The sequence below is a fragment of the Mobula hypostoma genome, chromosome 3 (genome assembly GCF_963921235.1).
Source record: "Mobula hypostoma chromosome 3, sMobHyp1.1, whole genome shotgun sequence".
NCBI classification, from domain to species: domain Eukaryota; kingdom Metazoa; phylum Chordata; class Chondrichthyes; order Myliobatiformes; family Myliobatidae; genus Mobula; species Mobula hypostoma.
The window spans coordinates 148,140,390-148,157,488 of NC_086099.1; the positions used below are offsets into that span (position 1 = coordinate 148,140,390).

Below are 17,099 nucleotides of genomic sequence, written 5' to 3' on the forward strand. Positions count from 1 at the left end.
TCATCTAAGAAAACTGAACTGAATCTATGACCATGAGTGGAACCATGAAAAGTATTCTATTTAAAGATAATTTAGCAATTTTATTACAGGGTAATTTGTACTAAAATAGACTCTTGTGTGGACCATCAATACTGTATGCAATAAAATACAAAAATAAGTAACTATCAAAAATGCCAGTCTTCAGTGAAGAAGAAGAGTATCAGCAAACTTCCTACACGACGACCCTGAGCAATGAGTCACTTGCACAAATTTATTTAATAACATCAGTTCACTTTTATGTCTATGGTTTAGAATTGGTTCATGTGGTCAAAGCAAAAGCCATAGACACTGCCAAAGTTAGAATTAGAGGTGCCTGATAGGGCAGTTAGGTGGGCAATACTGAAGCTTTCTGCATTTTTGCTTGACTTGTGCCTGAAGGGATTTGAAGTTCCTACTGCCATCCCAAGATGCAGCTTCTTCATTTTTATGGCAACAAAAACAGTGGGATGTCACAAGGAGTTTTTTTGAGGTGATTCCAAAGAAAATTAATGAAGGAAACAGTGGACAATGAAGGTTATCAAGTTTACAGCTATCAGCTACCTCTATCAGCCAAGTGGGCTGAGGAATGGCAAATGGAGTTTAATTCTGAAAAGTACAAAATACCGCATTTTGGAAAGTCAGACACAGGTAGGACTTTACAGCTGGGCCTTGGGGAGTGTTATACAACAGAGGGACTTTGGACCAAAAGTGCATAACTCATTTAAAGTGGAGTCACAGATAGACAGGCTGATGATGGGAGCTTTTGGCACATTTGCCTTCATAAATCAGGGCTTTAAATTGTTGCCCTGCTAAAGGAACAATGTTATTAAACTTGAAAGAAAGTAGAAAATAATTAAGGATATTGTCAGGACTGGGAGGAGCGAGTTATCAGGAGAATTGGACAGGCTACAACTTCATTCCTTCGGAGTGCAAGGACTGAGATGATTTTTATTGAGGTGCATAAAATCATGATGAACATAGATAGGGTGATAGGGTGAATACACTCAGGGTTGGGGACCAAGAACTTGAAGGTAAAGGTTTAAGAGAAAGTAAAAATTTAAGCAGAACTTGAGGGGCAACTTTTTTTAAAAAAAAAACAAAAGGTGGTTTCTATGTGGAATGAGCTGCCGAAGGAAGCAGTTGAGACAGGTACATTAACAACTTTTAAAGACAGTTGGACAAGTATATTGATTGGTAATGTTCAGAAAGTTATGAGTCAAATGCTGGCAAGTATGACCATCTATAATGGAGCATCTTGGTCAGCACTGACCAATCGGGCCAAAGGATATGTTCCTCACCCATATAAATCTATGACTGCATGAAAAGCACTGGTTAAGCAACACTCAGAATATTGTGTGCTGTTCTGATTACCACAACATAGAAAGAATGTGGTTGCACTAAAAAGTTTGCAAAAGAGCTTCAACAGTATTTTGCCTGAAATGGAGGGCTTTGATTACATGGAAAGATTGGATAGGCTGTGATTGGACGCTATGGAGCATGAGGCTGAAGGGTGACTATATAAAGATTTAAAAAATTAATAAGGGCACAGTTAAGGTAGATAGCCTTAACTAAGATAACCTTTTACTAAGGGTTGGGAAGTATAAAACTAGAGTACATAGGTTCAGTGCAAGAGGAGGAAGATTCAAAAGGAGATCTGAGGGGCAAGGTTTTCTTCTATAGAGATGATGGATGTATAGAACAAGCTGCCAGGGAAGGTGACGGAAACAGGTAAAATTACAGTGTTTTAAAAAATACACACTTGGATAGGTGCATGGATAGGAAAAGAATTGCACAATATTGGCCAATTGCTGGAAATGATGTATCATAGACAGCCATCTTGGTCAATGTGGATAAGTCGAGCCAAAGGGCACATCTCCACTTTGTTTTACTTGTTGACTAAATTATTTAATTCTCAAGCAACTTAAAGAGCTAAATTTAAAATGGACACTTTCAATCTGAATGCATTTGTACACTAAACACTGGTATATGACATACAATGAATATATCTTTCACCTAATTCATAAGAACTAAGTCTCATTCATTGCAATTAATTTAATTACACATGTCAAAATAAACAGGGAATGTAGAAAGTAAGAAATATAATGCTTTTTGCTAATTTATGGTAGATTTTAAAAAATGAATTACAGTCGGCCCTCCTTATCCGCAAGTTCTGCATGTGCGAATTCAACCAATCGGGAAAACCTGGAAGTTCTCTCTCCAGCACTCATTGTTCAAGCATTGTTCACCTCGTGTCTCATTCATTCGCTACTTTGTTTCTGTGAAAAAATGGCTCCTAAAAAGCAATTACGTGGTCAAAGCAATTCCTCAAAGGCTAAGAGGGAGCGTCAAGTGCTATCTCTCGCCGAGAAATTAGAAATATTAGATCTTTTGAAAAGTGGCATGTCGCATTCCGAAGTGAGCCGTAAGGTCGGTAAGAGCAAATCGAGCATTCGTACAATAAAGCAGAAAGAAGCTGAAATTCGTGGAAGTGTTAGTGCTAGGGATAGCTGACTGGCTATGTAAAGCGCTACAGCCTCAAGAACTTAAAGATCACAGGAGAATCGGCGTCAGCGTTCCCAGAAGAGCTATGATCGTTGCGTCTACTGAACATGTACAGACTATTTTCCTTGTCAGTATTCCCTAAACAATACAGTATCACAACTATTTACATTAGGTATTACAAGTCAACGGAATAGAAACACTACGGGCAGCGGGTCCTGTGCTGTCCTGGGTCCTAAAGTCCACCCACACTGAGACAGGTAAAATAAGGGATTTGAGCATCCACGTTTTTTGGTATCTGCGGGAGGGGGGTCTCGGAACCAATCCCTTGTGGATAAGGAGGGCCGACTGTATACCTTAAGCCTTCATTGCAGAGCTACCGTGCTCTACCTCAAGACTCCTTGATACATTATCATGCATCCTTGAGTCAGTCAATCTCTGCAAATAATGATTTCCACCACCGCCCCCTACCCCCAATTATCAAAGATTTTGCAGTTTAAAATCTAAAATGTCATTCCTATTAAGCAATTTTATGTGGTCCTGAATAATCAGGCATTGAAGTTATATATGAAAGTCAATTTATAATAAAATTAAGCAAGCATGAAGGTATATGCATTTTAAATACATGAGGTAAAGCAATTTGCACTCCACTAACAAATGACCGTAACTTTGAAGCCAAAATATAACACTATTCTTTTGAACAGCAATAATTCCTAGTAAACAAAAATAAAACAGCATTTAGTAGATTGTAAAAAAAGTTGTTATAATTGAAGCACAGACCTGCCAAATGCGTGAAAGGCCATGTTCTAATTTCTTCTTTACATAGCTTCGATTAAAGTTAGGATCATCAGTTGTAATCTCACCATGGCCATCTGACACACAAAAAAAATTCTGTGACACATCTTTTTTGCATGTTACATAGAGCTTAACTTCTCTAGCCATTTCAAGCATATTGTGCTGTTGTCAGTATTCAACCAGTAATTTTCTCAAAGTAATGTTATGATATAGGATTCAGGATTTCTCAATGATTTAGAAGCAGCTTCTTCCCTTCTGGTATCAAAGTTCTGAGCAGTCCATAAAACTACAGACACTAACTCAGTATTCTTTTTTTTCACTTATTTATTTTGGTAATTTGCAGACATTTTTATTGCTTTGCATAGAACTACTGCAGCAAAACAACAAATTTCATGTTATACAAGTTAGTGATTAAAAATATCTTCAGTGTTTGCAACTCTAGAAAATCTGCTGTAAATACCCAATTCTGACCAGCTGTGGAAATATCCATATTTTATAACATCAAAATTACCATTCAATTAAATGGTAAGTAAAAAAAATGAAAAGAGATGGCACAAATTTAATGAATTATAATTCACACCGGTCATTAAGTCATCCAGATAAAGAAATGCTTAGAAAATATTTAAAATTACATCAGTACCAGAGATAGCATGCTAATTGTATATGTTGTTCTTTTCAGCAGAATGTGACAGACTGCAAAGAAAGGTAACAAATATTTCAATTGGTTGCATTAATAACCCTACTCTCCTCTATAAACAAAAGTTTACAGTAAGGAGGCAAAAAAAACTGCTAATGACAATGGATCAGAGTGAGAAGGTCACTTTCTACACTTCAAGCACTGGTATATCACTTTCATGTAGATTAGAGCAGATGACGAGGAAAAGACAGCATGGCAGTAGTTGATGCATTGAAGTTGCCTGGCGTAACATGATAAAAAACATTGGGATCCATCTGCTGGAAGTGTTTGTAACCTGATCTTAAGAGTTGATGAGCTTGAATATAAGATTGGGAACCAGCAAAGTATCAGAATGAGAAAGTTACATGAACGTATTATTCCAGGAGATAATTAGCCCTGTAGTATGGAAAAGTGGTACAGGTGAAAGGGTTGCTATCATATAGGTGCCATACACGAGGCTGCTTAACAAGGTAAAATTCTATGGCATTACAGGAAAGACACTGGCATGCATAACGGTATGGCTGACAGACAGGAGGCAATGAGTGGGAATAAAAGGAGCCTTTTCTGGTTGGCTGCCAGTGACTAGTGGTATTCCTCAGGGGTCAGTATTGGGACCGCTACTTTTCATATTGTCAACGATTTAGATAATGGAATTGATGGCTTTGTGACAAAGTTTGTGGATGATACGAAAACAGGTGGAGGGGTAGGTAGTGCTGAGGAAGCAATACAATTGCAGCAGGACTTAGACAAGTTGGAAGAATGGTCAAAAAAGTGGCAGATGGAATATAGTCTTGGGAAATGTATGATAGTGCATTTTGGTAAAAGTAACAATAGTATGGACTATTATCTAAATGGAGAGAAGGTTCAAACATCAGAGGTGCAGAGGGTCTTGGGAGTCCTTGTGCAAGACTGCCTGAAGGTTAATTTATAGGTTGAGTCCATGGTAAAGAAGGCAAATGCAATGTTGGCATTTATTTCAAGGGGAATAGAATATAAAAGCAAGGAGATAACGCTGAGCCTTTATAAGACACTAGTCAGGCCACACTTGGAATATTGTCAATAGCTTTGGGCCCCATATCTCAGAAAGGATGTGTTGTCATTGGAGAGAGTCTAGAGATTCATGAGGTTGATTCCAGGAATAAAGGGGTTAACATATGAGGAGCATTTGGCAGCTTTGGGCCTGTATGCACTGGAATTTAGAAGAATGCAGAGGGATCTCATTGAAACTTACTGAGCTGCCAGTGGCAGTGGTGGAGGCGGAAACCACAGGGTCTTTTAAGAGACTCCTGGATGGTTACATGGAGCTTAGAAAAATAGAGGGTTATGGGTAAGGCCTAGGTAGCTCTAAGGTAGGGACATGTTCGGCACAGCTCTGTGGGCCGAAGGGCCTGTATCGTGCTGTATGTTTTCTACGTTTCTATGTTTCTATGACTACATAGGGTGGATGTGGAGAGGATGTTTCCTATGGTGGGGGTATCCAAAACAAGAGGGCACAGCCTCAAAATTAAGGGGCGACCTTTTAGAACAGAGGTAAGGAGGAATTTTTTTTTAGCCAGAGAGTAGTAAAGCTGTGGAATGCTTTATCACAGGCTGCAGTGGAGACGAATCCACGCATATGACGGAAGTTGATCATTTTCTAATTGGTCAGGGTATCAAAGGATTTGGCGAGAAGGCAGGTGTTTGGTGTTGAGTGGAATCCAGGATCAGCCGCGATTGAATGGCAGAGCAAACTCAATGGGCTGAATGGCCTGAGTCTGCTCTGCTCCCGTGACTTATGGTCCCAGAGTCCGAGTCAATCTTGACTGCAGGTGCTGTTTGTGTGGAGTTCACACATTCTCAAAGTGATTACATATCTCAAAAACATGTAGGTTGGTTGGCTAAACCGACCATTGTAAATTCTGCTAAAGCACTGATTGGAGATGGGGGAGGGGCAGAGGGAGGAGGAGGGGTGTTGATGAGAATGTGGGGTGGAGGTACAGAACGAAAATAGGATTAATGCATAATTAGTGTTAACGGGTCTTAGCGGATCAGAGTCACTCAGTGGGCTGAACGGCTTGTTTCTACGACTCACTCTCTCTTTGACTCTATGAACTGGATTGTAGGATGTGACCAAGAGCAAGGCAGGCATGCAGATCTGAAGGTAGTATGAGAAAGGCCCAGGCCTTACTACTTGTCCAACAGATATCAGGTCATAGAGTCATAGAAAAGTACTGAACAGAAACAGGTCCTTTCACCCTTTAGAACCATTTAAACTGCCTACTCCCATCAACCTGCACCGGGACCATAACACTCCATACCGATAGATGTGTCCATCCAAACTTTCCTTAATCGTTGAAATTGAACTTGCATGCACCATTTGCACTGGCAGCTCATTCCACACTCTCATGATCCTCTGACTGAAGAGGTTTCCCTTCATGTTCCCCTTAAACATCTCACCCTTCACCCTTAAGCCATGACTTCTGGTTGTAGTCTCACCCAACCTCAGTGGAAAAAGTCTGCTCGCTTTTACCCTATAATTTCCCCCTCATAATTTTGTATACCTCTATCAAATCTCCCCTCAGTCTTCTGTGTTCTAAGGAGTAGTCCTAACCTATTTAATCTTTCCTTATAATTTAGCTTCTCCAGTCCCAGCAATATCCTTGTAAATTTTCACTGCACTCCTTTAACCTTATTTAAATCCTTCTTGTAGGTAGGTAGGTGACCAAAAATTCACACAATACTCCAAATTAATCCTCACTAACACCTTATACAAGGTCAATATAACATCCCAATATCTATACTCAATACTTTTGATTTATCAAAGACAATGAGCCAAAAGCTTTCTTTATGATCCCATCTACCTGTGCCATCACTTTCAATGAATTATGGACCTATATTCCCAGATTCCTTTGTTCTACAGCACTTCACAGTGCCCTAGCATTCTCTGTGTAAGTCCTACTGAGGATGGTCCCAATATTTTTGCTGCTGATGCAAATCCCTCTGCAAACTCTGATAGTCTTTCTCACTGTTTTAGTGTAACCTACTAATCTGCTGATCCAATTAACCACATTCACCCAGATCACTGATTTAGATGACAAACAACAAAAGACCTGGCACCGATCCCTAGGGCACTCTATCAGTCATGGGATTCTATTCAGAGGCACAACCATCTACCACCACTCTCTGGTTCCTCCCATAAAGACAATGTCAAATGCACTTTACTACTGCATCTTCAATTCCAAGTGACTGAACATTCCCGACCAACCTCCCAAGCAAGGATCCTGTCAAATGCCCTGCTAAGTAAAGACCACGTGGACAACTTTTGTGTCATCGACGTCTGGTTTTCATCTTGTTCATCTTGAATGTGTTTCTGGAAATGCTAGAGCCTGTTTTTTTCCAATTTGGAGATTGTTTAGGTTCTCCAGTGCTTGGTTGTCTCCAGGAGGATTCCAAAAGGCAGCCAACTGTGGAGGGAGTGGGGGGTGGGGGGAGGTGTTCAACTCCAATTCGCCGATTAAAGCGATGAGAGAGATTGAAACATCGAGACCAGTGTGGAAGATGAGCATTGGCTGCCTGCCTTCTGATCGCAGGTGGGATCGCTCTGCTGCCGGAGCGGGGAGCCTGTTTAGTCTGCCGCTGTGCCCAGCGAAATTACGGAGGTTTTCTGCATTTAGGATATGGATATGGATTTGGACTATGGTCTATAGACCCTTTTTCCCAGTCTAGAAGTTTTTTTTAAGTTTTGTGCCTTTTGCCCAATTTTTTTCATTTATTTTTGTGGGAGTCAATGTTCTTGTGTCATTTTGTGCGGGGGGGCAGGGGTCACAGGGTTCATGTTCTTGTTTTTTTTGTAGTTTATTTGTGCAGGGAGAGGAGGATTTGGAGGTCGATGTTCTTTTTGCATTTTGCGTGGAGGCAGTGGGTTCAGGGTCAACGTTCTTGTTGCATTTCATGCAGGGGAGAGGGATTTGGGGATCGACGATCGTGTTAGTGTTCTTTTTTTTTGGTTTCGTGGCTATCTGGTGAAGAAGAATCTTAGAGTTGTATACTTTGAATTCATTGCCTTGTCCTCATCAGCTTTCCTGGTAACTTTCTCGAAAAACTCTGGTTAGACATGACCTATTATGCACGAAGCCATGCTGACTATCCTTAATCAGTCCATGTCTACCCAAACACTTACATATAGTCCCTTAAAATACCTTTCAATAACTTTTCCCACTCGTGACATCAGGTTCACTGGCCTACAATTTTCTGATTTATTTTAAGAGACTTTCTTGAACAGTGTAACACTAGCTTTCCTCCAATCCTCCGGTACCTCCCGTCACTAAGTGATTTAAATATCTTTGCTAGAGCCCCAGCAATTTCTGCACTTGCCTCCTACAGGGTGCGAAGGAACACCTTGCAAGGCCCTGGGGATTTATCTATGCCAATTTGCCTCAAGAGCAAATACCTCCCCCTCTGTTATCTGCATCAGGTCCATGACCTTGATGTTGCTTTGCCTCACTTCCATAGACTTTGTGCCCGTCTGCCGAGTAAGTGCAGATGCAAAAACATCTATTTCAGATCTTATCTCTTTTGGCTCCATGCATATACACCCATCCTGATCTTCCAGAGGACCGATTTTGTCCCTTACGATACTTTTCCTCTTAACATACCTGTAGAATCCCTTAGAATTCTCCTTCACATTGTCAACTAGGACAACCTCATGCCTTCACTTAGCCATCCTGATTTCTTTTTTAAGTGTTTGCTTGCATTTCTTATACTCCCTAACTACTTCATTTGTTCCTACCTGCCTCTACCTACTATGCACCTCCTTTTATTTTTTTTAAACCAGGGCCTCAATATCTCTTGAAAACCGTTCCCTAAACCTGTTATCATTACCTTTTATTCATACAGGCATATACAAGTCCTCTACTCTCAAAACTTCACTTTTGAAGATCTCCTATTTACCATGTAAAACTTTGCCTGAAAACAGCCTGTCCCAATCCCCACTTGCCAGCTCCTTTCTGATACCATCAAAATTGGCCTTTCTCCAATGCAGAATCGTAAACACGAAATAATCTGCAGATGCTGTGATCAAAGCAACACTTTCAGTATGCTGGATGAACTCAGCAGGTCGGGCAGCATCAGTCAGAAACGAAGGGTTCCAGCCCAAAATGTCAACTCACCATTTCTGACTGATGCTGCCCGACCTGCTGAGTTCATCCAGCGTACTGAAAGTGTTGCTCTAATGCAGAATCTCAACCCGCAGACCAGACCTATCTTTATCAATACTTACTTTGACACTAATGGCATTATGATCACTAGATGCAAAGCATTTCCCCAACACAAACTTCTATCACCTGTCTCAATCCCTGAATACCAGATCAAGTATCACATATCCTTTTGTTGGGACTTCAACATTCGGTTATTAGATTATGAGGACACTCAGTCCTCGTTTATTGTCATTTACAAATGCATGCATTAAAAAATGATACAACGTTCCTCCAGAATGATATCACAAGAAAACACAGGACAAACCAAGACTAAAACTGACAAAACCACATAATTATAACATATAGTTACAACAATGCAAAGCAATACCATAATTTGATAAAGAACAGACCAAGGGCATGGTAAAAAAAGTCTCAAAGTCCCGATAGACTCATCATCTCACGCAGGTGGCAGAAGGGAGGAACTCTCCCCGCTATGAACCAAGCGCCACCAACTTGCCAAAGCAGCACCACTGGAAGCACCAGACCGCAGCGGACTCTGAGTCTGTCTGAAAACTTCAAGCCTCCGACCAGCCCCTCCGACACAGGGTCTCCAAGCACCATCTTCTGCCGAGCAACAAGCAAAGCCGAGGACTTGGGGCCTTCTCCTCCGGAGATTCTGGACCACACAGTAGCAGCAGCAGCAGCGAAGCAGGCATTTCAGAAGTTTCACCAGATGTTCCTCTGTGCTCTCACGTTCGTCTCCATCAAATCAGGATTGTGCACGGAACCCTACTTGACAAATAACAGACATCACCGCCAGAGTGGCCACTGCGAGCTGCGTTGCGCCACCATCTTCTCTTCTCACACATCCTTTTGTTGGGACTTCAACATACTGATTAAAGAAACTTTCCTGAACCCATTTGACACACTCTAACCCATCTAGTCCTTTTACAGTATGGGAGTCCCAGTCAATACGTAGAATATTAAAATTACCTACTACTTTGAAAACAACCTTGTTTCTTGCAACAGTCTGCAATCTCTCTACAAATTTGTTCCTCTAAATCCTATTGGGTGGTCTATAATATAACCCCATTAACACGGTCATACCTTTCTTATTTCTCAGTTCCACCATAAAGCCCCGCTAGGCGAGTACTCCAGTGTGTCCCAACTGAGCACTGCCGTGACATTTTCCCTGACTACTAACGCCACCACTCCATCTTTAATCCTTTTCATTCTGTCATGTCTAAAAACAATGGAACTCCAGAATATTGAGCTACCAATCCTACCTCTCCTGCCCTCACTAATGGGTACAATATCACAATTCTAATTGCTGATCCATGCCGAGCTTACCTGCCATTGCTACAATATTTGCTTTGAAATATACACTGTTCCAAACATTAGTCGCACTATGCTTAAACTTTTGATTCCTGACTTTGTCCGCGGTCTTAACAACAAACATCTTCACAATATCTCTACTATCTGTTATGGTACTCTGGTTCCCATCACCCTGCAACACGAGGTTAAACCTCACAGTGCAGCACTAGCAAACCTTCCTGCTAGGATATTACTTCCCCTCCAGTTCAGGCACAAACCCTCTCTTCTAAACAGGTCTCAGCTTCCCTGGAACTGAGCCCAATGATCCAAATACCTAATGCCCTCCTTCCTATAAAAACTCCTTAGCCACATGTTAAACTGTATGATCTTCCTATTTCTGGCCCCACTATTATGTGGAACGGATCAGAACAGGAAGAGTGATGAGGTTCTGTAAAGTGAGTTCTGTAAAGGCCAGTCCTGCCCTTTAACTGAGTACCCAGCTCCCTGAGCTCACTTTACAGAACCTCATCACTCTTCCTACCCATGTCATTGGTACCTACATGGACTACGATCGCTGACTCTTCACCTCCCTACTCCACCCCAACCACTTAAGACTGCTGAGGACTCGGTCCGAGATGTCCCGAGACTCTGGCACTGGGAGGCAACAATGCCACTGATTAAGCTGGAGCACCCTCACATGCAAGCCCCACCCTCAGTCTCTGTGTGACTCTACCTTCATCATTATATTCTAACATATAATTATCTATGGGTCAAACGTGATCTATAGGTCTTGAAATTGATGTACTCATCCTGTAAATAAGTAATAAAAGATTCACCTTACACAGCCACATTACATAGAAACATAGAAACATAGAAAATAGGTGCAGGAATAGGCCATTCGGCCCTTCGAGCCTGCACTGCCATTTATTATGATCATGGCTGATCATCCAACTAAGAACCCCGCCCCAGCCTTCCCTCCATACCCCCTGATCCCCATAGCCACAGGGGCCATATCTAACTCCCTCTTAAATATAGCCAATGAACTGGCCTCAACTGTTTCCTGTGGCGGAGAATTCCACAGATTCACCACTCTCTGTGTGAAGAAGTTTTTCCTAATCTCGGTCCTAAAAGGCTTCCCTTCTATCCTCAAACTGTGGCCCCTCGTTCTGGACTTCCCCAACATCGGGAACAATCTTCCTGCATCTAGCCTGTCCAATCCCTTTAGGATTTTATACGTTTCAATCAGATCCCCCCTCAATCTTCTAAATTCCAATGAGTACAAGCCCAGTTCATCCAGTCCTTCTTCATATGAAAGTCCTGCCATCCCAGGAATCAATCTGGTGAACCTTCTTTGTACTCCCTCTATTGCAAGGATTTCTTTCCTCAGATTAGGGGACCAAAACTGCACACAATACTCCAGGTGTGGTCTCACCAAGGCCTTGTACAACTGCAGTAGTACCTCCTTGCTCCTGTACTCGAATCCTCTCGCTATAAATGCCAGCATACCATTCGCCTTTTTCACCGCCTGCTGTACCTGCATGCCCACTTTCAATGACTGGTGTATAATGACACCCAGGTCTCGTTGCACCTCCCCTTTTCCTAATCGGCCACCATTCAGATAATAATCTGTTTTCCTATTTCTGCCACCAAAGTGGATAATTTCACATTTATCCACATTAAATTGCATCTGCCATGAATTTGCCCACTCACCCAACCTATCCAAGTCACCCTGCATCCTCTTAGCATCCTCCTCACAGCTAACATTGCCACCCAGCTTCGTGTCATCCGCAAACTTGGAGATGCTGCATTTAATTCCCTCATCCAAGTCATTAATATACATTGTAAACAACTGGGGTCCCAGCACTGAGCCTTGCGGTACCCCATTAGTCCCGTTTATTCCCACTCTTTGCTTCCTGTCTGCTAACCAATTCTCCACCCACATCAATACCTTACCCCCAATACCGTGTGCTTTAAGTTTGCACACTAATCTCCTGTGTGGGACCTTGTCAAAAGCCTTTTGAAAATCCAAATATACCACATCCACTGGTTCTCCCCTATCCACTCTACTAGTTACATCCTCAAAAAATTCTATGAGATCCGTCAGACATGATTTTCCTTTCACAAATCCATGCTGACTTTGTCCGATGATTTCACCGCTTTTCAAATGTGCTGTTATCACATCCTTGATAACTGACTCCAGCAGTTTCCCCAGCACCGACGTTAGGCTAACCGGTCTATAATTCCCCAGTTTCTCTCTCCCTCCTTTTTTAAAAAGTGGGGTTACGTTAGCCACCCTCCAATCCTCAGGAACTAGTCCAGAATCTAACGAGTTTTGAAAAATTATCACTAATGCATCCACTATTTCTTGGGCTACTTCCTTAAGCACTCTAGGATGCAGACCATCTGGCCCTGGGGATTTATCTGCCTTCAATCCCTTCAATTTACCTGACACCACTTCCCTAGTAACATGTATTTCCGTATCTACTTCAAGCAGAAAAGAAAATACAGGTGGAACTCAGAAGGTCCCGCATCAAATGTGGTGAGAGAGGGATAATCAGTTTTTCAGGTCACATGAAGAGGAGATATCTGGTATAATGAGCTGAACAAGTAGGGTGAGGCAGGAGCTGTAGCCAAGTGTGGGAGGGAGATATGTTAAAAGCAAGAGAGGCTGGGAGGTTATTGGTGTTGACAAAGGGCTGCAGATTATGGAAAATGATATAAAAATAAGGAAGGTGACGAGTAAAACCACAGAGGGGAGGAATGCAGGACAGTTGAGAACAATGAGGACGAGGAGGGAATCAAGTGAGTAGAACATGTGGATGGGAGAGGCAGACGGAACCAGATGAAGAATGAGTATGGGGGAAAGAGTTGATAGAGAGAATCTGAGTACATGAGGAGAGAGAAAGGAACAGAGGGGCATGAGTTACTTTAACACTTGGAGATGTCAATGTTCATGTCATTGGATTATAGATTACCCTAATGGAATAAGAGGTGATGCTCTGTTAGCAGTGGAGATGGCCAAGGACTGGTTAGTCTGGGAATGGGAAGGGGATTTGAAATGGTTTGCATCTATTTCAATTTGAACTGATCCACCAAGGTCCTCTCACTCATCCCCTTCATTCCAAATCCTAATCCTGCCACCCAGCTCCATTACCAACTTTCTTTCCTCTGCCTGACCTCGTTCCATTTGCCTGTTACATCCATACTCCACCTACTTTATCTCTTCCTCTTACCCCCACTGTTCCCAGCTGCCCTGCATCACTCCCATTTGGTCTCATTCATTATGTTTATATCAAAATCAGATTCCACAATCTACGGCCCTTCACTGTCTCCAATCATTTCCTAGCTGCTGTCACAACTTTCCCTCCTCTTACTTGGTTCATTTGTCCAGCGAAGCCTTGTCACCGAGACTCACTTGTCAACTGTCAGTTCCTGCCTTACCCCTCTCCCTCAACTCTCTATACCAGCTGTTTCCTGTAGACCCTCACAGTCACAGTCCAGGGTCTTGATCTGAAAAGTTGACCATCCTTTTGCTTCCACAGATGCTCCTGACCTACTGAGTTCCTCCAGCAGTTTGTTTATTGGTCCAGATTACTGTATTTGCAGACTCTGGTGTCTCCATTATCTCTCTACGTGAATAAAATGTGTAACCATTATGAATGGCCACTGTTAAATGTTTTAAGTATTTTCAACTCCAGCCTAGGAAAAGCCAAATGTATAAAAATTCATTAACAATTACTGGCCATACATTCACCGTCCCATTCCGAGTTTGAACCAGTGTGGTTACGTGGCATATTTCATCAAGGACATTCTCATAAGCTTTCACTGACCCCTACTGAGATTCAGCTGGAAAATTATACCTTTAATATCCTGGGCAGCAATGGCCACTGAGAACCTTTCCCCTCCCTCTCCTCTTGTCTTACAACAGCCTGTGGCATTCTATGTGCCTAGTGCATATTACTCCAGTTATCTGATGATACAAGAACAATTGTTTCTACGATGTAGATGCCTGAAGCAAACAAAAACTACTCTGCAGACTTCTGCATTTTGAACCAACCCCAAAAAAATCACACAAGACCTATCAAGTTGGAGCAACAATTAGAAATTTAATATAATAAAAATAAAGACAATTAAATAAAATTTAACAACAGGGTCCGTCTATCCTTCATTCTACTGCCCCGTAGATGAACCCTATCTACCTCACCAAAATACTAACTGAGATTCATGCTTCATGCACTGCAAGAAGCTTTCAGACCTTAAGTGCTAATTTGAATTACAGTGACTCTCAAAACAGTGATGTACTTACTATCAAATCCAATTTCACTGAAATCGATCAAGGGATAAATATAGTGCACAACATGGAGAGTATTTCCCATGTTAGAGTGGATTCTTTTTAGGTAGATGATTTGTTAACACTTAAATGACTTTGGCTACCAGACTTCTATTTTAACTGTTTGACAAAGGACTGTGGATTGAGTCCACCACAATGGGCTTCCTAAAAGGTGTAAATACCAGATGCTTCTGGTGCCTGATGCTGTAGTTTTGAAGGCAGTATCGTCTATACATTATAAATATTAATTGTATGAATTGTCTTCTATGTTAGCACGGGAAATGTCAAATAAATGTATTGTAGACTTAACTTACATTCCTAAAGGCTGTAAGTACCAACCCAGACATGTTGGCGTCAGGAGGAAAGGATGGTGTGAAATTTTGTATGTAGCTTCAATAGGAAGCATTGTCTATGCATTGTCTGTAACTTTTTAAGTAGCGATTACCTTTGTGTTTAGCATATAAATATCGAGCCCACATTTAGGTAGCAGACCGTTCTGCGGAAAGCGTCTCCGTCCGTATGATGCCTGCTGTACCTTGTGTCGAATAAAGGAGCTGCTTTGTATCTACCAGTGACTCTGTCTCTCCGGTAATTTCATCCACGCTACAACATCCCACTCTCTATGAAATACTACATGGTGATGTTTTACATCCACTTGGACAGGTAAACATTTTCTGTTGATAAACAAAATTTACTACAATGCCTTCAAAAGCATACTATTCCGTCTGCGTACACTCAAGAGTAACTTCAGATTTTCTGCTCAAGTAGCACTAAAACCTACTGATGCAGAGATAAATGCTCCAAAACTTAATATGAACTTTATCTAATTAACTTGCCCAAGTGGTGAATAGTTAATAGAAATGAAAATCCCTGTTATTTTTCAATCTTTTGTCTACTATGCAGATATAATGTATGTTAAATAAAACTAAGAATTTCAAGTATTAAAACATTTGATGACTTCCGCAACAAACATGGTTATAGTCAAACCCAGCAAGCATTCCATTACTTGTCATTGTTTACTTTGAAAATAGATCTGAATGCTGTTTTAGTTCAATATACATAGAACAATACAGCATAGGAAAAGGCTTTTCAAACCATGATGTACCGAGCTAATTAGTTATCAAATGCCCAATTAATTGCTTCTGCATAAATGATGCCCATATCCTTCCATTTCCTGCACATTCTTATGCCTACTGAAGAGCCTCTTGAATGCCTCTGTTCCACCACCAACCACATCCAGGCACCCACTGATCTGTGTGTAAAAAAAACTGCCCCACTCCTTTGAACTTATCCCCTTTCTCCTTAAATGCATGCCCTCTGGTACCTGACATTTGAACCCTATGATAAAAATATTAGATGGTTATCTCTGCATCTCAATCTTATAGACCTCTATCAGATCTCACCTCAGCCTCCGGTGTTCTGGATAAAACAATGCAAGTTTGCCTAGCGTCTCCTTATAGCACATGCCCTCTAATTCAGGCAGCATACAGCTAAGCCTCTGAAGCACCCTCTCCAAAGCCCCGACATCCTCCCTACAACCTCCCTACAATGGGGCAACCAGAACTGAATGCAATATTCCAGATGCAGCCTAACTCAAGTTTTTAAATCAAGCTGCAACATATCTTCCTAACTTTTGAACTCATTTACTCAATGAATAAATGCGAACATGCTATATGCCTTCTATGCACACCCTATCAACCAGCAAAGCCACTTTTATAGATCCGTGGGCTTGGCCCTCAGGATCTCTCTGCACATTAATGCTGTTACGGGTTCTGCCACTCACAATGTACTGTCCCTTCACATTTCACTTCCCAAGGTGCAATACTTTACAATTGGATATGTTAAAATCCACCTGCCATTTTTCTGGTCATATCTGCAAATGAACTTGTTTTTTTTTAGCAGTCTTCATATCCACACCAATTTTCACATCACCTGCAACATTACAAGCCCATCTATCTATATTTTTATCCAGATCATGCAAAAGTCCCATATGGTCCCCTGTAGAAAGCCATTTATCACAGACCTCCAGCCAGAATAAGTCCCATATACCAATATCCACTGTCTTCCATGGGTAAGGGAATCCTGAACCAAACTGCCGAATCACTATGAATCTAATACATCTTAATCTACTGAATGAGTCTCACGAGGGATCTTCTCAAATGCCTTTACGAAAATGCACATGGACAACATCCACAGCCTTACCTTCATCAATACCCTCATTACCTTCTTAAAAGTCCCAATCAAGTTAGTACAATTTGTGTCACACAATACTACGCTGACTGCCTCTAATTAG

The 17,099-nt window shown here is 41.5% G+C and overlaps 1 protein-coding gene across 2 annotated transcripts in view; it reads right to left on the bottom strand.

The window, feature by feature from the left end:
• Positions 1–17,099, bottom strand: part of vps50 (VPS50 EARP/GARPII complex subunit) — a 220,849-nt gene that overhangs the window by 89,699 nt on the left and 114,051 nt on the right. For both annotated transcript variants that reach the window (XM_063043837.1, XM_063043839.1), the window contains one exon: positions 3,298–3,389. In XM_063043837.1, coding sequence (XP_062899907.1) covers positions 3,298–3,389 — 92 coding nt within the window. The remainder of the gene's footprint in view (positions 1–3,297; positions 3,390–17,099) is intronic.